Source organism: Caretta caretta, chromosome 11 (genome assembly GCF_965140235.1).
Source record: "Caretta caretta isolate rCarCar2 chromosome 11, rCarCar1.hap1, whole genome shotgun sequence".
NCBI lineage: Eukaryota > Metazoa > Chordata > Testudines > Cheloniidae > Caretta > Caretta caretta.
In genome coordinates this window covers 10,089,128-10,114,691 of record NC_134216.1, presented here as the reverse complement: position 1 = coordinate 10,114,691, position 25,564 = coordinate 10,089,128, and the positions used below count along the sequence as shown (strand labels likewise).

At 43.8% G+C, this 25,564-nt stretch overlaps 1 protein-coding gene across 1 annotated transcript in view; it reads left to right on the top strand.

Moving 5' to 3' along the window:
- Positions 1-17,508, top strand: part of HSPBAP1 (HSPB1 associated protein 1) — a 74,070-nt gene extending 56,562 nt beyond the window's left edge. The window contains exons 5-8 of the mRNA XM_048869819.2: positions 451-622; positions 12,162-12,245; positions 16,585-16,695; positions 16,883-17,508. Coding sequence (XP_048725776.1) covers positions 451-622; positions 12,162-12,245; positions 16,585-16,695; positions 16,883-17,437 — 922 coding nt within the window. The 3' untranslated portion in view covers positions 17,438-17,508. The remainder of the gene's footprint in view (positions 1-450; positions 623-12,161; positions 12,246-16,584; positions 16,696-16,882) is intronic.
- Positions 17,509-25,564: the final 8,056 nt, after the last annotated feature.

The following is a 25,564-nucleotide window of genomic DNA, read 5'->3' as shown; positions in this document are numbered from 1 at the left end:
CAAGCGCTCCTAGCTAGGATGTGCACCGCCGACAGAAGAAGTTAGTGTGACCATGCAAAACCGATTTAATTACTACAGTGGCTGTCTGTTGACATAACTTAAGTCGACTTAATTTTGTAGGGTAGCGTTGCCCTGAGCATCCATAGGCTGTTCAGGTGCTCTGCAGAAGGAAGGCGAAACTAAATGGAAGAGCTACAGACTTTTTTTTTTATTCCCCTTGCAAAACTAATTGCTGAGAAGCTGCAAATCTTCCTTTTTAGTTAAAAATCTGTAGAATTTTTTTAAATCATTTTTAGTAGAACAGCCTGTAAGAACGGCATGTGTTCTCCCTGTGTAGGAGACGCAAACAGGCGGCAGATTTATGTTTTATTGACAACCTTGTGATTGCCTTCAGTCATCCATCATAACAGGCATTTACTGAATCAACTTTTATCTTCTCTCTCCTTTCAGGAAAAGATGGCACCTTTTCCCACCTGGCAACACCACTTTCCTTTATCCCACTAGGATCCCTTATGAGGAATCCAGCATATTCAGCAAAGTCAACGTTGTCAACCCTGATCTGAAACACTATCCTCAGTTCAGGAAAGCCCAGGCCCATGTGGTTACACTCAATCCAGGACAGGTACCACCCACACTTAGACTTTACGTTATTTTACATGAGCTAGGAAAAGACGACAGATCAGCTTTCCCCTTCCCCTCCACCAGTATACTTGAGATTTAATACAATTATCTGGCTACAGTAACTTGCTTTGCTCACTGTTATTGTTTTGCCTGACTTTTAAATGAGAACTGCCAACACTTTGAGGACTAGCTCAAAGGCTGCCTAGTTTTATAGAAGTCCTTGCAAGTACTTACATATCCTCTTCTTAAAAAGGTAGTTTTGCAACTTTCGAGAGCAGTGCTCTAGCCTGTCTACTCCGAAACCTGGATGTTGTGTGAAGTGTACTTGATTAATGAGTAGGCAGAGCTAACAAAGAAACGTGATGATGGCGAAGAATAACCTTCACCATGGAAACGTTTGCCCAACTTCTTGCTTTAATAGTGGAATATTTATAATGAGAATGTTTGCATCTATAGTGCACTTCACTGAAAGATTGTGTAGCGTTTTACAAGGGTGTCTGAGTATTAGTAACCCTATTTTAGTGATGAGGGAACCAATGGACTGAGAAATCAGTCTTTGAAAATCAAGCTATAAGTGAGTTGCACAGCATCACACATAGGGTTGCCAACTTTCTAATCACACAAAACTGAACACCCTAGCCCCTTCCCTTCCCTGAGGCCACACCCAATCCCGCCCCTTCCCCTAGACCCTGTCTGCCGCTCACTACATTCCCCCTCCCTCGGTGGTTCACTCTCCCCCCCTCACACACTTTCATTGGGCTGGGGCAGGGAGTTGGGGTGCGCAAGGGGGTGAGGGCTCTAACTGGGGATGCAGGGTCCGGGGTGGGGCCAGAAATGAGTGTTTCAGGGTGCGGGAGGGGGCTCCGGGCAGGGGCAGGGGGTTGGGATGCAGCAGGGGGCTCCAGGCTGGAGGTGGGGCAGAGGGGTTCAGTGTGTGGGAGGGGGCTCTGGGCTGGGGGTTGGGGTGGAGATGAGGGGTTTGGGGTGCCGGAGGGGGCTCCAGGTAGTGGGGGGCTCAGGGCTGGGGGTTGGGTTTACCTCTGGTGGCTCCCGGTCAGTAGCCCAGCGGGATTAAGGCAGGCTTCCTGCCTGCCCTGACTCCGCTCTGCGCCCCGGAAGCTGCCAGCAGGTCTGCCTCCTAGGCAGAGGCGCAGCAGGTGGCTCTATACACTGCTCTTGCCCACAGGCACCACCGCCACAGCTCCCATTGGTGCTCAGGGTGGAAGCAGCTTGCGGAGCCCCATGCCCTCCCCGCCACCCCACCTAGGAGCCGGACCAGCTGGATGCTTCCGGGGCGCAGCGTGGAGCCAGGAGAGGTAGGGGCTAGCCTGCCTTAGCTCCACAGCACCACCAACCAGACTTTTAATGGCCCGGTCGGCAGTGCTGACCGGAGCCACCAGCGTTCCTTCTCGAGAATCCACCACGAACCTTGGTAAATTGTTCCAATGGTTAATTATTGTCACCGTTAAAAAATGTATGCCTTATTTCCAGTCTGAATTTGTCTAGCTTCAACTTCCAGCCATTTACTGCATTAGTTACCCATTTTCTTATATTTAGCAATGCACATTCTTGTAAAGTGCTCCTGAAAATAGAAAGCTTAGAACTTTTCAAAGTAATTTTGTGTGCAGAGCCTATTAATGGTTTACACTATGTTAACTGTTAACAGTGCCAAAAACTAAATGAATGGTTTTGCCATTTGCCCTCCTTACGACAATAGTGGGGGTGAGGGGTCTTGATACTAAATTATTAATTTTTGCTTAATATCAGTAAAACTGTGTTTATTTAGCATAGCATTATCTACAGTGCCAGGCACTGCTATTGCAATTTATAACCTCTGTCTGAATGATTCAGTTTGATAATGACTCTATAATATGATTTTAATTAGGCTTAAACTAATTACAAATTAATCTTTGTTAAGAATGAAGGTCTTAGGTCAGCTCAGTAGTACGCCGTGCCATGAAGAGATATGCTCGCGCACGCACACACAGAGAACAGATAGTGACTTGGGGTAGTGAGGAAGTGTCTCCATCCATTCCACAGCAGACTCTTAGAGCAGTCTCATCCAATACTTCTCAGCCACAAGGATGGTGTTACTGGCTTGGGACCTTTATTGTTTGAGAGAGAAGGAAGGAATAACCTAAAAGGATGCCATTATTAATGATGGAGAAGATTCCTAAATAATAAAGACTTTGATATCCACTCAGTCTCCCTCTTTCAGATGGGAATTAATACAATTACTTTAGGATTTGCAATCAGATTTATTTTGTGGTAATTTATAGTAATCTCCACTCCTTCTTGGGGAGTAAACAAAATGTTTTGGATTAGATACTGTAACAAAACAGGACTGAAAAATAAAGACAAAGGTGTTCTTGGGTATTCAGGAAAGCAACTGCATGTAGGCTGAGTGCAGCTTTGAATATCAAATAAAATTAATGTTTCTAATGCCACCTTCTGGCCAATATGTTTAATTTCATCAGTTTGCTATAAGCAATTTTCTATGCTCATTTGCAAAGTTTAACGCAATATCCCCTCATTAGTACATTGGGCCCTTATATATTCGTACAATGTGCTTTGATTATAACATTTTGTGCTCTTCAAACCCTTATCACTGGAAGAATAGGATTCTATTCCCAATTTAACTAGCTGTATAAAGACTGCATTAGTTTTAAAAAAGACTTTAGTTTAAACATGACTTGTGGCTGTGGGCTAAATTCCTAATAGAGCCCCAATTCAACCTCCAATTTTGTATCCACAATATATATTGGATGCACATGATAACACTGAGACATCTAACTGTTTGGAGGACCATCCAGGTAGCTGGAGGTCTCAAAGCCAGTGTTTGAACCTGCCAGTGACTGAATTCACAAAATTGCAAGGTCAGACAATTGCATGCAAATTTGAAAAATTTCAGGGGCAAATAGGCTGTTTTTAAAAATAAAAGGAGTACTTGTGTCACCTTAGAGACTAACCAATTTATTTGAGCATAAGCTTTCGTGAGCTACAGCTAACTTCATTGGATGCATTCAGTGGAAAATACAGTGAGGAGATTTATATACACACACAACATGAAAAAATGGGTGTTATCATACACACTGCAAGGAGAGTGATCACTTAAGATGAGCTATTACCAGCAGGAGAGCGAGGGCGGCGGGTATGGGGGAGAAAACCTTTTGTAGTGATAATCAAGGTGGGCCATTTCCAGCAGTTAATAAGAACGTCTGAGGAACGGGGGGGGGGGGTGTTGAATAAACATGGGGAAATAGTTTTACTTTTTGTAATGACCCATCCACTCCCAGTCTCTATTCAAGCCTAAGTTTGCAAATTAATTCCAATTCAGCAGTCTCTCGTTGGAGTCTGTTTTTGAAGTCTTTTTGTTGTAATATTGCAATTTTTAGGTGTGTAATGGAGTGACCAGAGAGATTGAAGTGTTCTCCGATTGGTTTATGAATGTTATAATTCTTGACATCTGATTTGGGTCCATTTATTCTTTTACGTAGAGACTATCCAGTTTGACCAACGTACATGGCAGAGGGGCATTGCTGGCACATGATGGCATATATCACATTGGTAGATGTGCAGGTGAACGAGCCTCTGATAGTGTGGCTAATGTGATTAGGCCCTATGATGGTGTCCCCTGAATAGATATGTGGACACAATTGGCAACGGACTTTATTGCAAGGATAGGTTCCTGGGTTAGTGGTTCTGTTGTGTGGTGTGTGGTTGCCGGTGAGTATTAGCTTCAGGTTGGGGGGGCTGTCTGTGAGCAAGGACTGGCCTGTCTCCCAAGATTTGTGAGAGTGATGGGTCGTCCTTCAGGATAGGTTGTAGATCCTTGATGATGCGTTGGAGAGGTTTTAGTTGGGGGCTGAAGGTGATGGCTAGTGGCGTTCTGTTATTTTCTTTGTTGGGCCTGTCCTGTAGTAGGTGACTTCTGGGTACTGGAAACCTACTGACCGCTATTCCTACCTACATGCCTCCAGCTTTCACCCAGACCACACCACACGATCCATTGTCTACAGCCAAGCTCTGCGATACAACCGCATTTGCTCCAACCCCTCAGACAGAGACAAGCACCTACAAGATCTCTATCAAGCATTCTTACAACTACAATATCCACCTGCTGAAGTGAAGAAACAGATTGACAGAGCCAGAAGAGTACCCAGAAGTCACCTACTACAGTCCATGACTGGGGTTCCTGGGCACTACTACAAAACAAACAACAAAATAATATCCCAAACAACACCGTGACTTCAGGTGGGGCCAGGTCATGAACTCCTTACTTTGTTCTTACCCAGCCCTTATGCAGGCAAAACTCGCATGGATTTCAGTGAGGTTTTACCTGAGTAACCAGCTTTTTAAACCGATTTAGCACTTCAGGAATTGGCCCCAAGTAATAAGAAGTAAAAGCAGATAAATTCTTGATAAACAAAGATCCTGTCTCTACATAAATACCTTTGAAAATAAAGAGCAGGTCAGGAATACAGGAAACATAATATATTCAAGCTCTTGTTAAAAGTCAGTAAAATGTCCAAGCTCAGAGGGTATATTAAAATATTTTAAGGGATTTTGCTGTAAGGGAGAGTTTGAATGATTTTAACTAAAGAAGAATCCAAAAGTGTCAGAGGTGGGGTTTCATTAACATGGATAAAACCACTCTTTTGGGAGAGCGGTGTATGTGGCTGCAGATCAGCCTCTCACAGTGCCCTATGGAGTGGGCTCTTGCTGACAACGTGGAGCATCTGCTTGGTTCAGTTAAACAACAGAACAAGCCTATCTGGTACAGAAAAGTTGGACGAGGTGGAGAAACTGGTAGTGGATTTGTCATTATCGATGATGAGCTGCCGGAATAGGTTGCCTCAAAAAAAAATTTCACCTCGATCAGCAAAATATGTGAAAAATCCCTGGCTGAATCACCCACCACCTTCCCCATGAAAAAAGATCCATCAGCTACACTCCTCCCTGTACCCACCAAAAAGGAAATCCACGAACTACATACTCTTCCCTCCCATTCCATCAATCCTTCCATCCCCTGGCCTAGTACCTCTTGACCCACCATGCTATCACCTCCCCAGTATTTTACTGAGGCTGCTCAAGATGGCTCCCCTACCTAGTAGCTGTTGCCTACTGCTGCAGATGTGATAGCAACCCAGTTCTCCTGCAGTGTGAGAGAAGTGGAGACAAGCCAAGCTGTTGTGAAGGGGGGGAGGGGAGAACTTTGTGGTGCACCACCCTACCAGGGTACATTTACATTGCAATAAAAAACCAGGACACCAAGTCTCAGAACCCAGGTCAAATTAACTTGGGCTTGTAGGGCTAAAAATAGCATTGTAGACATCTGAGAATCACGCTCCCCCCACAAGGTTTCAGAGCCCGGGCTCCAGTCCAAGCCATTTTTAGCTTTGCAGCCTGAGCTCCACAAACCCAAGTCAACTGTCCTGGGCCAGCCATGGTTGTGCCGTTGGTCTTTTTATTACAGTGTAGATGTACTCTTAAAGAGGCTCTGTTGAAGGATGCAAGAATGGGATAGCTCTGTCAGCATCTGCCACAGTTGCAGCAATAGTGGGTGCGCTCAGAGGGAAGACCCTTGTAACAAGCTGAGCTGGCCTTGGAATTTTAAATATCCGTTGAAGACATTTTTTGCCACCTTCCCCACCCAAGTTCTTCTATGCATCACTTTCTAAAGCAATTACCCAATATCTCTTTGTGACAAGCATTGATTACTTTACTTCACTCCTCAGGAAGCTCAACTTTTTCTTTAAAAAGTGAGAATATGAGCACCTTACATATGCATTGGAAGTTTCAGTAGACGTTCCAACCCGTTATGTGGCTCTGGATATACAAATCCTCTGCATCATTCCATTTACTCTATAGATGTTATCTCTGTATCTGTGCTCTTACGTTTTGCCCTTTCATTTTATCTTTTTCAGGAGATTTGTACAAATGCCTTAGTTTGCTTTTATCTGCGATGAGCTATATCTGCCATCCACTAGCCAAAATATTAAAATTATCTGAGTTGCTTCTATCTGATTGTTTATTTAGTTTTGTATCTTTCTTTTCCAACCCCTGCAACCAAGCGCTGTGAGTGAAAAGCATGCCAACAGAGAATTCTTTCTCAGCTTGAAATTATTCTGTCTGTGCTTTGCTTTTTGACTTAACCTTTCACCAACATCCATAGTTTTTTACGCTAAACATTTACCTCATTCCTTCAATTTCACTGTGGTTTACCAGCATGTTTCCCATTGATTTTCAGATGTTGTTAAATATGTATGCTCCACTTTGAAGGAGCACAAACATATGGAACTCTGTTTTGTTTCATTTGGAGATCTGATGAAGTTTTTGCTTTCCTTTCTGTAAAACTAGGCATATGAAGATCCTTACCTCTCCATTTCTCTCTCTGATCTGAAATATTCCCCATGTTCAGCCGGTTTTGTTCCCTTAGGGGCTGTTCACAATTTATGTAACGCATTAGGGCAGATGGTGCCCAACTTTATGACACAGGAGGGCAATCTAAACCTAAGCACAACCTTGCATGGGCCAAACAGAGTCAACATATTTTAATGAGATTTAAAGTCACCTGTACTGATTTATATTTTAAATCCTTCTTGTTTCATATGTTTAGCTAGAAACAGGCTATTTACATCATTTTAGTTTACACAAGTGTGTAAACATGATGACAAAATGCTAATGAATCAGCTGTTAGTCTATTGTGTTGAAGCAGGCCACAGGCCTTATGAAGTGCTCTGGTGACCATGTGTGGCCCGCGGGCTGTAGGTTGGGCACCCCTGCATTAAGGGATGGATGGGTCCTTAATTTTACGTGTTTTGTTTCAGTGTTAAAATGTTACAAGGGATGGATGGGTCTTGAAAATCACCAAAAAATGGGTTACATAATTTATGGACAGCCCCATACAGGTTATTTTTTGCACACAGCTGTCTGTGATCATTTTTTTGCTGTGTCTTGCAACTTCTCTAAAGATTTGCCTATTCACCTTTAATAACTTCACATTTCTTGCTCGCATAAATTCTGATTTTAATGATCATATGCTTACTAAACGCAGCTGTTCTTCCTGCTTCTTATTTATGTTTCCTAGTTATCCTCTTGGAGTCAAAGCTTTGTAGCTGCTCCATAAATTCTGTAAGGAAACAGTACTGGCTCCAGATATATACATCTTTTACAATTATTACATTTGATGTCATGGCAAGTGAAATCCCCTCTTCTGCGCCTGCAACCAGAGACCAGCCACACCGAAAGGCCAGACTGCCTTCAGAATCTTCCGTTTCTGACATCCAAGTCATTTCTCCAAACAGCACCTTGTATTTAAGTATTTCTGCTCTTACCAATTTGTTATCTTGCTTTTGCTTCCTTGTCATCACCCTTTCCCTGGTACTCAGGAGACCCGGGTTCTAGTCCTAGCTCTGCCACTGATTTATTACATGATGTTGAACAAGTCACTTCTCCCTGTGCCTCAGTTTCCTCATCTGTAAAATGGGGATAATGATACTGACCTCCTTTGTAAAGCACTTAGAGATCTACGTGAGAAGTGCTATAGATATTCTTTCCCATCCTCTTCCTCCACATCATATTCCATTCAACCAGTTTCCTCCTCTTCCATTTTCCTGGAAGCCTGTTGCACTAGAACTGTAAGCAATATTTCCCATACATCACAATGGCCTGAAGGGACCATTGTGATCATCTAGCCCAGAGGAGGGCAAACTACAGCCCGCAGGGCACATGCGGCCCGCGGGACTGTCCTGCCCGGCCCCTGAGCTCCTGGACCGGGAGGCCCTTCCCTTGCTGTTCCCCCCTCCCCCGCAGCCTCAGCTCACTGCATCGTCAGCGCAATGCTCTGGGCGGCGGGGCTGCGAGCTCCCGGGGCAGCGCAGCGTCAGAGCCCGGCCTGACCCAGTGCTCTGTGCTGCACCGTGCGGCTGCCTGTCCTGGTACAGCCACACCGCCAGCCACCGGTGCTCCAGGCAGCATGGTAAGGGGGCAGGGAGTAGCGGGGGCTGGATAGAGGGCAGGGGAATGCGGGGGGAGGTCAGGGGCTGGGGATGTGGATAGGGGTTGGGTTGGTCAGAGGGCAGGGAACAGAGGGGCAGTCAGGAATGAGAGGAGGGGTTGGATGGGGTGGCGGGAGCAGTCAGGGGCAGGGTGTCCGGGGGCAGTCAGGAAGAAGGGGTGGTTGGGGGGGCAGTCAGGAAAGAGAGGGGAGGTTGAATGGGGCAGGAGGTCTGGCGGCGGTCAGGGGACAGAAGGCAGTGGGGAGTGGATGGGACAGGTGTTGCCAGGGGGCCATTAGGGGGTGAGAAGCAGGGGGATGTCGGATAGGGGGCGGGGGCCAAACCATGCCTGGCTGTTTGGGGAGGCGCACACCGGCCCGCCATACAATTTCAGAAACCCAATGCAGTCCTCAGGCCAAGAAGTTTGCCCGCCCCTCATCTAGTCTGACCACCTGGATAACACTGGCCATAGTACTTCCCCAAAATAATTCCTAGAGTAGATCTTTTGGAAAAACATCCAATCTTGATTTTAAAACTGCCCGTGATGGAGAATCACCACAACCCTCGGTAAATTGTTCCAATGATGAATTATTCACCGTTAAAAATGTATGCCTTATTTTTAGTCTGAATTTGCCTGGCTTCAACTTCCAGCATTGGATTGTGTTATGACTCAGTTGAGATCCAATTATTATTTGTTCCACACATATGTATGTACGGACTGTAATCAAGTCATCCCTTAACCTTCTCTTTGTTAGGCTAAATAGATTGAGCTCCTTGAGCCTGTCACAATAAGGCATGTTTTCTAATCCTTTAATCATTCTCGTGACTTTCTGCTGAACCCTCTCCAATTTATCAACATCCTTCTTGAATGGCGGACACCAGAACTGGACACAGTATCCTAGCAGCCATCATGTCGGTGCCAAATACAGAGGTAAAATAACCTCTCTACTCCTACTCTAGATTCCTATTCAAAACATCCAATGATAGTGTTAGCCCTTTTGGGCACAGCAGCACACTGGGACCTTATGTTAGGCTGATTATCCACCATGACTCCCAAATCTTTTTCAGTCACTGCTTCCCAGGATAGAGTCCCCCATCCTGTAAGTATGGCCAGTGTTCTTTGTCTGGCTGTATACATTTAGCCATATTAGAACACACCATTGTTTGCTTGCTGTCAGCGTTCCAAGCGATCCAGACAGCTCTGTATTTGTGGCCTCTCCCCTTCATTATTTACCACTCCCCCAATTTTTGTGTCATCTGCAACTTTATCATTGATGATGAGGAAGAAAACATAAAATCATTAATAAAAACATTAAATAGCATATGCCAAGAACTGATTCCTTTGGGACCCTACTAGAAACACCTGCTTCATTGATGATTCTCCGTTTACAATTACATTTGAGACCTATCCGTTAGCCAGCTTAAATCCATTTCATGTGTGCCATGTTAATTTTATATTGGTCTAGTTATTTTAATCAAATCCCAAGTGCGATCCCAAGTCAAATGCCATACAGAAGTCTAAGAATATTATATCCTTCCCTCTTCTTTCTACTCCCCCTTCCTGTCACCAGCTAATATATCAGAACTTTCAAAATGAAATGCTGGTCAATAGGAGTTTTACTGTAGATGTCAGTGGTGCCAGGATTTCACCCTGGACCTTAGGGCCTGCTTTTCATTTATTCTGATGCCATTCACACTGCTCTGGCAGTGTAAAGGAAGCATACATTACACTCCTGAGTGATGGTGTGAAGTGGCCTTAGTGTAAATGAGTATCGGTGCTTAGAGTTTTGCTATTGACTTTGGTAGATCAAGTTCAAACTCTAAAACTGGGTACTATATTCATAGATTCTGAGACCAGAGTGGACCATTATCATCTAGTCTGACCTGTATAACACAGGCCATAGGACTTGTCTGAATTAACACCATTGTGATCAATCTTTAGCAAGCGGAGGAATCTGTAACGTCTTTGGACTTCTGCACCACATCTACATTTTAACATTTGGTTTGTTTAATGGCACATATGCATTGTGCTCACAGCTGCATGATTCGGTTTGTTCTTGCTCAGAGCATCCACTTACTCTGGTCTGTAAGCTGCATGAGATTAAGGTTACTTTCTGGATATTCTTGACGCTCAAACATGTACAGCCTTTCGCTTGTTTTAAATGGAAACTTGTGAGCCATATTTCAGCTCATCATCCAAAATTAACCTAGGCTCACAAGCCCTGATACTACATCCATTTATGCAGGTGCTTAATTGACTTAAATGAGACAACTTGTGTACATAAAGTTAAATGTGTATGTAAGTGTTTGTAGAATGGGGGCCTCATTGGTCTTTTTTTCCATATAGTTTTCTAGTCAACCCAGTACTGTATTATCTGAAAAGGTGGTTATCTTGATGATAGGACATTCTTATAAGTAATTTGTGTCTAGCAAGAAAAAAAACTGTCCACAGTTCAGATAAAAATCATTGCTGCTCTTCCCCTTACTGAAGTGTATCTTTTTCCTGTCTCTATAGTCCAACCATTTTCTTACCCATTAAAAAACAGTCTTTTATGCTGTTCTTGATAACCCTATGTTAATCTAGTGTTCTGTAATCTATAAAGCTAGTACTATATCATCAAAACAATGTTAATGTCTTCGTACCATAAAAACCAAGGTTTAAAATGAATTTTATGTCAAAAATATCACACTAATATAGTAATATAGCTCTGATCTAAACTAGATAGTCATGATTTTTAGGGCACCTTATTTTTTAAATAGTCTACTAAATTTGACAAGTGTAATAAAGGATAGTTATTCACTAGAATTAGAGCTGCACGTTATTAATCACCTAGAAGAACTTCAGAACACTGACTTCCTGGGGAAGCCAGCTTGGCAGTCTTTATAAAGAAACTGGAAAGCCTACTAAACTGGAGAGTCTACAAAGAGTCCTTGCTCAGCAGGGTCTGGTTAGGACTTTCTCTAAAGCCCTGCTAAGCTAGCTGGCAGCTTTTTATGCATCTGGACCTCGCTTAATTGAAACAGTTATGGGGTTACAACCCTGTGTCAGATAAGAGGATTTTGGATAAGAGGTAGTACAGGATTGTGTCCGCGGTCATACACAGTAGCTACTGATATTGTGAGACAGTGGAATATGCTGAGCTTGAGGGAGAAATGAAAGTCAGACCCCCTGCATTGTAGACATGGCTAACCTCTTATGTGACCATGGGCAAATCATTTAATCTCTGTGTGCCCATCTACATAAAAGGCATGCTGTTACCTCACAGGTGAAATGTATTTGAGTTTGAACTCTTTGGATGAAAGCTATATACAAACAACATTTGCTTTCTTTGAATGATTCTGGGTACAGTATGGTGCTTTGCTAATGAGACTTTACCATCATTTTTGCCTTACTGTTTCAAACTGGAAATACTCTTCCAACTTCCTTTTAGATAAGGGAAATATTACTGTTACACTAGAGGTTTAGTGGACCATTTGCTACAGTATTTGAAAAAGGAAGATTTCTGCTGCTATCCTAATGACTGTGTCCCTTCATTTCAGGTCCTGTTTGTTCCCAGACACTGGTGGCACTATGTAGAAAGCATTGACCCCATCACAGTCAGTATAAACTCTTGGATTGAACTGGTACGTTCCTTTTAAGTCATTGCTGTGGGGTTCTTAAGCTACAAAGCATATGCCATATAGTGTAAGCTCACTGGTTAAAAATAGATAATTCTGCCCCACATCTGATGACATGATGAGCCACATTAGAGTGGTTTATAATAATAATAATCTAACATTTTTATAGCACCTTTCATCAAGAGGGATCCCAACACACTTTACAGACTTGTGTTTATAGAAGGATCATTTATCACCCATCACTAGAATGCAGCCATGCTGGGCCAATACATTGCACAACTGTTTGTGTTTGCCTGGATGTTTTTAGTAAGGAAAATCGGGAAGCAGAATAACTTCTCTAACTAATACTACAGAGGGGAATTTGACCAGGTCACAGATTTATTACATGCCTACTCTTGAGGAAAGAGCTTTAATCATGCATCCACTGGCCTAGCTCTTCCTCTAAATCCTCTACACTGGACTACAAGGAGCCTTGTAGAGGCTCCCTTTAATCTTGCCCCCTGCCTAGCAGCTTCATTCATGGCTTGGCAAGGGAGGAGGCAGGCTCTACCCCTAAACAACATGATCAGTCAGACTTTACATGAATAAGGATTTGAAGGCTCAGAATTTAAGGCCCTGATTCAGCAAAGCACTTGAACTCAAGCATGTCCTTAGATTCACCCTATTCAGCAAAGCAATTAAACACATGCTTAATTTTAACCTGTGACTTCAATGGGACAAAAAAAAAAGTATATTTTTATGTCACAGGTTAAAATTTAAGCATGTGTTTAATTGCTTTGCTGAATAGGGATGGACTTAAACATGAGCTTGACTCCTTCCCTGTTCAGTAAAGCATATGCTTAAGTGCTTTGCCAGATCAGGGCCTAAATGACAAACAAAATTAATGGCAAATAATACGACTGCCTGAAATGTTTTAATTCACATCTTCCTGAAAGTGGAGATTGTGCTTGTATTGGATTTTCTGGTTTAGTTAATTTCCCTTTTCTCTAGGCGTTGATTTTTACTGTGTTTGTTAACCAATAGATATGTGATCATTCCAGTGATATAGTCTCAATACTCCACAATGTTTTCAAACCCAAATCACGTTATCGTGAATACTATCTTAGTATGAAATACTATTAAAGTGGCGAAAGAAACAGGCTTTTTACTAGGATAGAAATCTATGAGGTGCTGAAATGATAGGAACAAAGAGTTATACAGGGCTGGCCCCTTTTCTGGGCCATCTTCTGGCACCTTTATGCTGCTCTGGAAGAACAGAGGGGTTCAAACCTGGGTGGATCCTCCTTGGAAAGAATTCTCATTGTAAGGGATATTCAGCTAGAAGAACAATGTGTAGCAGTCCTACGCCAGTCTCCTACACAGTGTCACGTACAGGGGGCAGCTAGGAACACTGCATTCCCTCTGTTCTGCACTCAGGAGTTGCAGGTCAGAGTCTGGCCCATTGTACTATACTAGGGGTAGCCAACCTGAGCCTGAGAAGGAGCCAGAATTTACCAATGTACATTGCCAAAGAGCCACAGTAATACATCAGTAGCCACCCCTCAGCTTCCCTCCCCCCCCCCAGTGCCTCCCAGCAGCCCACCAATCAGCACCTCCCCCTCCCTCCCTCCCTGCGCCTCCAAATCAGCTGTTCCATGGCGTGCAGGAGTCTCTGGGGGGGAAGGGGGGAGGAGTGAGGGCACAGCAGACTCAGGGGAGGGGACAGGAAGGGGTGGAGTGGGGGCAGGGCCTGTGGCAGAGCCAGGGGTTGAGCAGCGAGCACCCCCCGGCACACTGGAAAGTTGGCGCCTGTAGCTCCAGCCCCAGAGTTGGTGCCTATACAAGGAGCCGCATGTTTAACTTCTGAAGAGCCGCATGGGGCTCCGGAGCCGCAGGTTGGCCACCTCTGTCCTATACGGATAAATACAGAATGCTAGTGCTAGTGGTTGGACATATTTTTGTTTCCTTTCCCTTACTGTTTTCTCATTTTGTTATCCACTGGTACAATAAAATAGAGCCAAATTCTGCAGCCTTTACTAGGGAAAGCTCTGACTGAACACAATGGGAGTCCAATTTGAACAGAGTCTGTTGGATTTTCCTAATAAGATATCAAAAATTAAAAGGCCCCACAAACAAAATAAATTACTTTGGCTACTAAGTAAATTGCACAGTAGTTTAACCTTAGAAAGGACTGCGTGTAATCATTGTGGCGTGGGTGACAGTTGATTACAGCCTATTACCCCGGCAGATGACAGCAACATTGTTTTTAGATGTGGGCAATCCATCTATGAAAATAATTCATGACACTGGCACTAAAATATAATATTGAGAACGCTTCCTTTACCTATTCAAGCAGTTCTCTCACTTGGAGCTGTAACCAGCCACTTTCACTTTGACAGATGCGTGTCATGCCAGCATCATCCGAGTGATGCCATTAATTATTTTGCCAAGACTTTTTAGAATAAGAGTAGAAGTTTAATTTGTTTTCAACATAATGTGACAGATTCAAACCCTGCTTTCTAACGAACTAAGTCACATGATTAATGCAGCCCCAGGATTTAGCATAGTAGGATGACTCCCAAGATCACAATACCTTGAAAAATATTAACCGTTTACATGTGTAGTTTTGCAAATTGATTGTTCAGTGCAACAAAAGTAAGTGTACTCACAGGACTGCAGGCTGGGAACATGCTGCTTTATTTTACTACATCACAACAGAGCCTAGAGGGGAAGAGGGAGTCAATTCCCTCTAACTAGACAAGAAGAAAGGAATGGAGCATGGCTGCTACTCTGAGTAACCCAGTTAACCCTTGATGACAACTTTACTATATGTAGAAATCAGGATGTTGTCATTTTCGCAGGGAGGAGGTTTTTATAAAAGCACGTTAATAAATGTGAACAGATACCCCCTATGACAGCCCCACACACTCCACCAATGGCAGAATTTTTGTCCTAAAACTAGTTTGCAGAAATGAAGATAGATTATTTTTCTGCTTGAATCCCAGGTTCTACTGTGAAACTCCCAAGATGCATTACAGCCTTTAACACCCTCCCCAGCAAGCTATAAGGCTGGACACATCCTAATGTTTCAAACCCCCAACCCAACATTTGACAGTCCATGGCTGGCTGTCTCATACTTATTTTACATCTTCCTTTTTTTTTCTGCTTTCCCTCTAAGAGCCCAAGTGACTCTTAAATTATCTGTCCATTTCTAGTGTACTTAACACTGTGATATCCAAGTGCTAATCAACGCTGTATGCCCTGATCAACCTCCTTACCTTCTAACTACCCCTCCACTGCCGCTAAGCTATTCAGTTAAATAGAAAGTGGAAGACAATGGACTGTCTTTCAAAATTATGTTTCTCTGTTCTAAAATCCCAAATTAGCCCATGTCTAGCTGGCCAAGGGGTGAAGGGAGAACTGAAGGTTTGTACCATGCAAAAATCAATTACAAGAGCCCCATAAGACTCTTAATCTTTTTATAATTTTTCATTTTATTTTTTGGGAATGTCATGTTATTTTGTGTTATCCTGCCTGCCAGGAGAGTGGGAGGGCCTGCGATGTTGCAGAGCGAGACTGCCCTGCACTCACCCCACAGCGGCAGCTCCTGTCTCACAGGGCTGGGCCCAGTTCTCCTTTCTGGCCATTGCAACATCACAGTGCCACTCAGATTTGACCCAGGTGATGAGGGAGTGGCTGGGCCAAACCAGAATAGACCTCCCCAGCCCTGGCCCCATGAGACAGGAGCTGCCACTGTGGGGTGAGTTTTGTTTTATGTCATTTTATACATTTTCTTCAATTTTGTGTTGTTTCACATTTGCGAAGCTGTATCAATTACTGATCTTTTTAGTGTAGCCGAAGCCCATCAGCATCCTTCAGTGAAGGAAACATTTGTTTTTCCTTTTGTTACTATCTAAAACTGCAACAACATGTTAGTGGGCTTCTCTTACTGTCAGATGACAACAAGCTTCCTGATTTTTCATAGGACTTAGTAATGTGCCTTAGTAGCCCCAAGGTATTTGCTATCTCACAGTAATATCCTTTGTGTTTCAAGTGTTTAAAATATGTATCTGTATAATTTTGTAAAATGCTATTGTGGTCCATTTAGATAAAGGGGCTATATAAATGCATATCATTAGAAATTCAACAGGATCCATATGCTGTATCATTTATGAGGTACCAGATTTAATTAACAAAATAATCCCTCTTGCAACCTCTTCTTCATGTGAGTAATCCTATGACTTCTTGTGTTAAGAAGGATTTTCAAGTTAAGGCTCTTGGTTTGATCCTTTCCAAGGTCCTCAGGCTTTCTAAAGGGTGCAAAGTGCCAGATTTTCTCCATTTACCTTTTATTTCCTTGGGATAGGATGCAGATCACAAAGCCCGGGTGGAAGAGGCAGTAACTCGAACACTAGTGTGTGCCATAAAATCTGCAGAAAACCCCAGCCGTGTGGATGCCTGGCTGAATCCCACAGAAGTAAGCGCCCTCTTGTTTCCATTAGCAGCGATAGCCTGGAGTTACTGACATTTCTTTTAAACTTACTATGAGTCTTTTCTTCCTGTGTAATAAATTGTTATGTGCCTTTCATACAGCTAGGAATAAGCATAGCATTGAATAGAAACATACAGCTTGCTCACTATGTTTTTTTTGTTTGCTTGTTTAGGTCGAGGCAACATCCCATGAAATCAATCTTCAGTACTTAAATGGAGCAATGTCTGCATACTTAGAATATCAAAAGGTAACTGTATCCAAGGACAGAGATCCCAGCACCCATGATACAGAGAAGGAGGCGTCTTCATATAAAAGAAGGAAAATAGAAGTCAACACCAAACCAGAGGACTATAAATCATGGACCCATGAAGCTGGTTTTACAGTGGTTCAAGCAAAAAAGTTGGAGAAAATACCTTTCGGGGTGCATCTTATTCCAGTATTACCACAGTCTCAAGAAGGAAGCTCAGTGGGGGCAGGAGCAGTGGAAAGTGACTCTAGAGACCTTCTCAGCGAAAATGAAGAAGGACATTTTGGAAAATTACGCTGCAGTGGGAAGCAATCAGTAATGATTAATGACTGCGAAACACTTGCAGATCAAACCGATGCAGACAGCAATGCAAACTCTTCACAAATGGCCATTTCTACAAATGACTTGTTAGATTGTTTGGTTAATCCACAAGTCATCAATTTGGTGACTGGTCTCTTGTTGGAGAGAGAGAGAGTTTGATATCAGAGTATTTTTTCATTTCTAAAATAAAGAGAAACTAGCAGGCTTGTTCTGGGTTTTTTAACTCACTAGTAACTGAGTACTTTACTATTTTTTAAAATTTGCATATTTTTTAGATACAGACAGGTATGCTTGGGAATGCATGTAAGGCCCCAGACCAGCACCATATTTCAAATGGTTAAATGGCAGAATAAAAATGAATACCCGAAAAAGAATAAATAAATAACATTAGGCAGAGACAACTAATAACAAAGGGAATGCGTACTCAGCCCCTTTTGGATCCATCTGCATTAGAAATATAAAGTACCCAGGTGCTATACAATTGTCCCCGATTGTGTTACAACATGGTTCCAATTTGTAGAGAGTATCTTAAGTGTCCTATAACCTAATAATTAGTTTAAACCTACAACAGGTATGTGGAACCTCAATTTATATGGGGTTCAAACAAACTCGTGCACAGGCTAATGAGAGAATGAGTCGTATAGTAGGCACTGGTGTACTTCTATGCCTCCTATTCTCTGTCTGTGTCTCATAATAGTCTAGTTTCCTGGGGGCTGCAATACTGAGGTCTAATTTCAGTTGTTGGGATTAGTGTGTGGGTACCGGGTGGTGTTGATGGACTGTGATATACAGGAGGTAAGACTAGACAATCTGATGGTCCCTTATGGCCTTAAACGCTACGACTCTCAATGGAGCCTAGGGACTGATACACACCTGGACAACAGATTCTCAGTACATGACAAAAAAAACTACACCTGAAGTGAACGCCAGCACTTAGTCCCAGAGTATCCTGTCACCGAAACAGGCATAATCCTGCAAAAAGCAATAACTCTGGGGAGTTAAGATCCTGTAGCACCGAGTACTTTATGGCCATGGTCAAAACTGGAAAACAACAGAGAAGGGTGTAATTAATCCACTTCAGCGTTTCATGGACTGTTGGGGTCGATTCACCGGCGCAGACACAGCAATAACTGTACCCGAAGGGAAGTTTTATCCCGGGGGAAATGGCTGTCCTCTACCAGCTAGTAGGGCAGCTTCAGTCTCCGAACGAAAGCTGCCTGGGAGATGTATTGAATCAGGCGCTACTTCGGTACACTAACCCTATCCTCTCTGCAGCCAGTGCTGGCTAGCTCCACGCCCACACTGGAAGAATGTGTTAGGCTTATTCCTCTGCATCCTTCTCCAGTCCGACATTCCACCACCACGGGATGGAGCCTGGGTCCAAGTTGTGAATCAGGCCCATTCATTGTAACTTCTCCACATAATGATGTGTGGCATAATTGATGATGAGATGAGTGAAAGGCCAACTATAGTTGGAAGACCAACGCAATGCAAGGGATTGGGGGCTGTGTACAGGAGAGCTATTAAGCAAACTGGATCGTAAAGAGGATGATCGACTGTAGGTTGTGATACTCAGCAGGAACTAACACTTAAGACAGAAATAAGTACACCGGACCCTTGCTAGAACGCAGGATTTGGGATCCCTGCGCGGTACTGCGTTAACGCGGGGACCGCCTTAAAATGAATTCCAATGAAAGTAATTAAATTTGAGATCCATGGCCATGACCACATTATATGCAAATTCGTGTTTTATAGACCCGCAGTCTAGCGAGGGTCCGCTGTACTTGGAGATATCTAATCCCAACTCAGAAGTTCTACACCCAACACCATATCCCTTTTCAACAATAAAAAGGTCTATGGTGGGAGAAGAACCTATAGGGAGCAGGAGGTGGTCCTCAAGTCGGCTGGGCTACAGCACATGGAAATAGTTTTAAAATGAGGATTTAAAAAGAGGCTGGAAAGGAATAGTCCATGAAATGGAGAATGCATGAAAACCAGCTACTCCATATGAAATATGAAAAAATGTCAGTGCTGCAAGTTCTGCAGTCCCCCCTCAGCTCAGACTCTGAACGGCTGTTCGGATTGTAGCAAATTTGAATCCCTCTTCACACAGTGGGCTATTTTAGACTCATTGATTTGTGTTTTCAGAGAAGTTGGGAGGAAATCAGTCTTTGTATATCCTGGAAAAAGCATATTTTATTTTCTCCAGTCCACAGCAAGGGTCTGTTCACAAGTTTAGAAGCTGTGCAGAATCTTTTTGAAGCTCCAGTGTTGCTCTTTGGAGCATGGTCTTGGGAGATTAACACATGGTGAACTCAGTGTTGTTTTCACCATAGGATATGTCTAGCTGGAGGATCTTCGCAAGAACATGACAATAAAACACAGTTGGGAAAGTCACTTAAGATTCCCCTGAAATACCTAATGGCTTTGCTTTACCTTCAGCAGCACTTCAGAATGGCACTTGTCCTAATTATAGCTTCAGCCAGATTCTTTTTGCACAACTTTTGAAATCTTTGCATAGACAATTTTATTATTGCTAGCACCTAATAACATCTGCAGTTATTAGGTGACAAACCGGTTTCCAGTTTTACCCATTGATAGCTCTCTGAAGCACCCAACCTTTTGGCCTGAAATTTTCTTGGCCTGATCTCTGCCCAATGGTACTATTTTCATACAAGTCACTTTCCAACTGTTTTTGAGTTCTGGAAGTCAAAAGGGTGGAGATTCTCTTCATCTGCAGTTGTACAGTTCCCAGCGCTGTGTTGCCCTGATCCTGTTTCAGGCCTTTGAGTGCTACAGCTATGTAAATGATTAATAATATTGGGGTCAGAAGCACTTTTCCAGGCATAAAAAAATCAAACCCTTTTTGAACAAGGTTAGAGAAAAATGAATGGAGGTTGAAATTTGAAATGTTACAGATGCCTTACGGGGCATTTGGGGTCAGATTCTTCACTACTGACATGAGTAAGGGTTGCAGGATTGGGACCTTGTCCTTTGGTTGGAAGGAGGGAGGGAATTAAAATTAGAGAATAAAATTATAAGCAGTTGGGAAAAGTCACTTCTGAGCATGCTCTGTGGAAATTAAGAATTTCGGCAGAGTTTAAAATGTGCTTCTGCTCTGAAAAATGACTGTTGCATTGGGGGGCTAAGAGGCATATTTGTTCTCTCTCTCTCTCTCTCTCTCTCTCTCTGCCCTAAATGTGCTCACTTCACAAGTAAAATTCCCAGGACCAAGATGGGTTCTTTTCTTCTTGTTCCTCATTACCAGTCACAAAGATTGCAGGCCAAATTAGGTCACTTGTTACATCTATACAAACCCCCTGTCTGTTTAATGCCCTCAGTGGTAATGCCCTCAGTGAGATTGCTCAGGTGTGACAGACTGGAAGTTAGTAAACCATTCTGTTGATGAATGACCCAGAGTAGAATCCGCTTCATTTGCCTGTCTCTGTTGGCGGTGCCATGCCAGTGGGTGTAAGATGTTAGAAACTTATTGTAGTTGCATCTGCTGCCTTTAGTGACTCATGCGGCACCCTGGGAGCAGAGTAAGAAGGTGCAATTTTTACAGAGTCACTTTTCATAATAAAACCACACTCTAATGAAGCTCCATCCCCTTTGTCACATTGCTACATTTGCTCTCTTTTTAGCCTGACCACAGGCGTTGGGCACAGACAGAGGCTGCTGCTGGGAACGTTTACAATATCTCTCACCTTATGCAAATGTTTCATTCAAATACACTCAGTGAAAATCCTCATGAAGAAAGCTTTTATATCTGGGAGAGGGTACAGTCACAGGATGTGGGAAGGAAGAGCAGATCCTGGGATGCAGGGCTACTACATTCAGCAAAGTCTAAGCTTGCTTAGAAGAAGTTATTTTTTTCCCATAGCAACGATAACTTCAGAGGTCACAGGGCTAGGGCTTTTTATATTAATGTGAAAGATTTCCAAACTCTGTATTTCAGAATGTCTGTTCTTGAGAAGGCTTATAGACGCCTAAAGATCCTAACACAATCTCCCCTATAGGCAAAAACCCAGATATTGTTACAGGAGAGCCTACCTTTAAAAGAGTCTGCATAGCAGGGAAAGCCATTGCCACAACACTGAATTGTATGCATTAGACTAGAGACACATCACGCATTGCTCCGAACAAACATTCAATCTGTCTACAAAGAGCAGTGCTTTTCTGTCTCGCCAGGTGTGGACCATGATTAACGGATGAGGCTACAGCCAGAGATCGTTATCTGGGGAGGCCAGAGCCGATCTGTTTACAATGCTATGTAAAAGCACCAGAAGGGCTTCATGTCTCAGAGGCATAATATAAAAATCAGAGTCATACTCAGTGCAAGTGGTTATGGAGAGAAAAATTACCACAGATGAATGGAGTCATGTATGGCAAATGGCCCATGGACAAATAAGAAGAAAATTTACAGTTCCATGAGCCAATTCAGAGTATACAGAAGACCACGATTTCTGACTCTCTCGTCATTTGCCTGACACTGCACATAGGCGTTTTAATCCCCCGCCACCCCCCTCTGAATGCATCCGATGAAGTGAGCTGTAGCTCACGAAAGCTTATGCTCAAATAAATTGGTTAGTCTCTAAGGTGCCACAAGTACTCCTTTTCTTTTTGCGAATACAGACTAACACGGCTGCTACTCTGAAACCTTTCTACATATTGAGAGTGTTTAAACAAACTGAGTTCTGACCCATTTAGTGACAGCCTTCTACTATGGATGTAGAAGCCCTCTACACCAACATTCCACACAAAGATGGACTACAAGCCGTCAAGAACACTATCCCCGATAATGTCACGGCTAACCTGGTGGCTGAACTTTGTGACTTTGTCCTTACCCATAACTATTTCACATTTGGGGACAATGTATACCTTCAGATCAGCAGCACTGCTATGGGTACCCGCATGGCCCCACAGTATGCCAACATTTTTATGGCTGATTTAGAACAACGCTTCCTCAGCTCTCGTCCCCTAAAGCCCCTACTCTACTTGCGCTATATTGATGACATCTTCATCATCTGGACCCATGGAAAAGAAGCCCTTGAGGAATTCCACCATAATTTCAACAATTTCCATCCCACCACCAACCTCAGCCTGGTCCAGTCCACACAAGAGATCCACTTCCTGGACACTACAGTGCTAATAAACAATGGCCACATAAACACCACCCTATACCGGAAACCTACTGACCGCTATTCCTACCTGCATGCCTCCAGCTTTCACCCTGACCACACCACACGATCCATCGTCTACAGCCAAGCTCTGCGATACAACCGCATTTGCTCCAACCCCTCAGACAGAGACAAACACCTACAAGATCTCTGTCAAGCTTTCTTACAACTACAATACCCACCTGCAGAAGTAAAGAAACAGATTGATAGAGCCAGAAGAGTTCCCAGAAGTTACCTACTACAGGACAGGCCTAACAAAGAAAATAACAGAACGCCACTAGCGGTCACCTTCAGCCCCCAACTAAAACCCCTCCAACGCATTATTAAGGATCTACAACCTATCCTAAAGGATGACCCAACACTCTCACAAGTCTTGGGAGACAGGCCAGTCCTTGTCTACAGACAGCCCCGCAACCTGAAGCAAATACTCACCAACAACCACATACCACACAACAGAACCACTAACCCAGGAACTTATCCTTGCAACAAAGCCCGTTGCCAATTGTGCCCACATATCTATTCAGGGGACACCATCACAGGGCCTAATAACATCAGCCACACTGTCAGAGGCTCGTTCACCTGCACATCCACCAATGTGATATATGCCATCATGTGCCAGCAATGCCCGTCTGCCATGTACATTGGTCAAACTGGACAGTCTTTACGTAAAAGAATAAATGGACACAAATCAGATGTCAAGAATTATAACATTCATAAACCAGTCGGAGAACACTTCAATCTCTCTGGTCACGCAATCACAGACATGAAGGTCGCTATCTTAAAACAAAAAAACTTCAAATCCAGACTCCAGCGAGAAACTGCTGAATTGGAATTCATTTGCAAATTGGATACTATTAATTTAGGCTTAAATAGAGACTTGGAGTGGCTAAGTCATTATGCAAGGTAGCCTGTTTCCTCTTGTTTTTTCCTACCCCCCCCCCCAGATGTTCTGGTTTCACTTGGATTTAAACTTGGAGAGTGGTCAGTTTAGATGAACTATTACCAGCAGGAGAGTGAGTTTGTGTGTGTATGGGGGTGGGGGGGATGTGAGAAAACCTGGATCTATGCAGGAAATAGCCCGACTTGATTATGTAAAGAGTTGTCACTTTGGATGGGCTAGCACCAGCAGGAGAGTGAATTTGTGTGGGGGGGTGGAGGGTGAGAAAACCTGGATTTGTGCTGGAAATGGCCCACCTGTTGATCACTTTAGATAAGCTATTACCAGCAGGACAGTGGGGTGGGAGGAGGTATTGTTTCATATTCTCTGTGTGTATATAAAGTCTGCTGCAGTTTCCACGGTATACATCTGATGAAGTGAGCTGTAGCTCACGAAAGCTTATGCTCAAATAAATTGGTTAGTCTCTAAGGTGCCACAAGTACTCCTTTTCTTTTTGCGAATACAGACTAACACGGCTGTTCCTCTGAAACCTGTTTGGACAATGACTTGGGAGCTCAGTCCTCATGGCCCCAAGGCTAAGGAAGGGAAGACCAATGTTCTAGCTACTTTTCTGTACAATAATAAAAATATTTTTTATTTCAAAAGAATATAGACAATGGATTTCCTGATATCTCTTATCCTTACCCAAGTAAAGATTTTATAAGGTAGTGGCTATAAAGTGTCTATAGCTAACCCTAAGACCATTACCCAGGTACCAGGATGGTTAACCCTTAAACTATGGTTCTCACTGCTCCCCAGCCCCTTTGTCCAGGGGTGTGGAGGGGTGAGAACTGTAGGGCCAGAGAAGCAAAAAGGGCTCTGAAAGCCCCGTATCCAGCATTGGCACTATGGGAGATAAGGCCTCAGGATGGCTTATGGCTCTCGCAAGGCCTGGTGTAGGGAGCGTGCCAGGTGTAGGGCAGGAGGATGGTACCAAGGATGTGGCTGCGGCACTGTGGGGATTCTGCACAGTGCCATAGCCCATAAAGTAGTCCAAGGAGGCTGCCAAGTGCTGAGACAGGCCCCAGGGCTCTCTAAGTTCTGCCAAGGGCCCCTTCAGCACCTGGAGCAACCCAGGATTGGGAAAGCACAAATGTGGTTTAAAAATCACTTTAGCCTCCGCTCCCTGACTGCAAATTCTGTGCTGCATCACTAAGCCCTGGTCTACACTAGGACTTTAGGTCGAATTTAGCAGCGTTAAATCGATTTAAACCTGCACCCGTCCACACAATGAAGCCCTTTATTTCGACTTAAAGGGCTCTTAAAATCGATTTCCTTACTCCACCCCTGACAAGTGGATTAGCGCTTAAATCGACGTTGCCGGCTCGAATTTGGGGTACTGTGGACACAATTCGATGGTATTGGCCTCCGGGAGCTATCCCAGAGTGCTCCATTCTGACCGCTCTGGACAGCGCTCTCAACTCAGATGCACTGGCCAGGTAGACAGGAAAAGAACCGCGAACTTTTGAATCTCATTTCCTGTTTGGCCAGCGTGGCAAGCTGCAGGTGACCATGCAGAGCTCATCAGCAGAGGTGACCATGATGGAGTCCCAGAATCGCAAAAGAGCTCCAGCATGGACTGAACGGGAGGTACGGGATCTGATCGCTGTTTGGGGAGAGGAATCCGTGCTATCAGAACTCCGTTCCAGTTTTCGAAATGCCAAAACCTTTCTGAAAATCTCCCAGGGCATGAAGGACAGAGGCCATAACAGGGACCCGAAGCAGTGCCGCGTGAAACTGAAGGAGCTGAGGCAAGCCTACCAGAAAACCAGAGAGGCGAACAGCCGCTCTGGGTCAGAGCCCCAAACATGCCGCTTCTATGATGAGCTGCATGCCATTTTAGGGGGTTCAGCCACCACTACCCCAGCCGTGTTGTTTGACTCCTTCAATGGAGATGGAGGCAATACAGAAGTAGGTTTTGGGGACGAAGAAGATGATGATGAGGAGGTTGTAGATAGCTCACAGCAAGCAAGCGGAGAAACCGGTTTTCCCGACAGCCAGGAACTGTTTCTCACCCTAGACCTGGAGCCAGTACCCCCCGAACCCACCCAAGGCTGCCTCCTGGACTCAGCAGGCGGAGAAGGGACCTCTGGTGAGTGTACCTTTTAAAATGCTATACATGGTTTAAAAGCAAGCATGTGAAAGGATTACTTTGCCCTGGCATTTGCG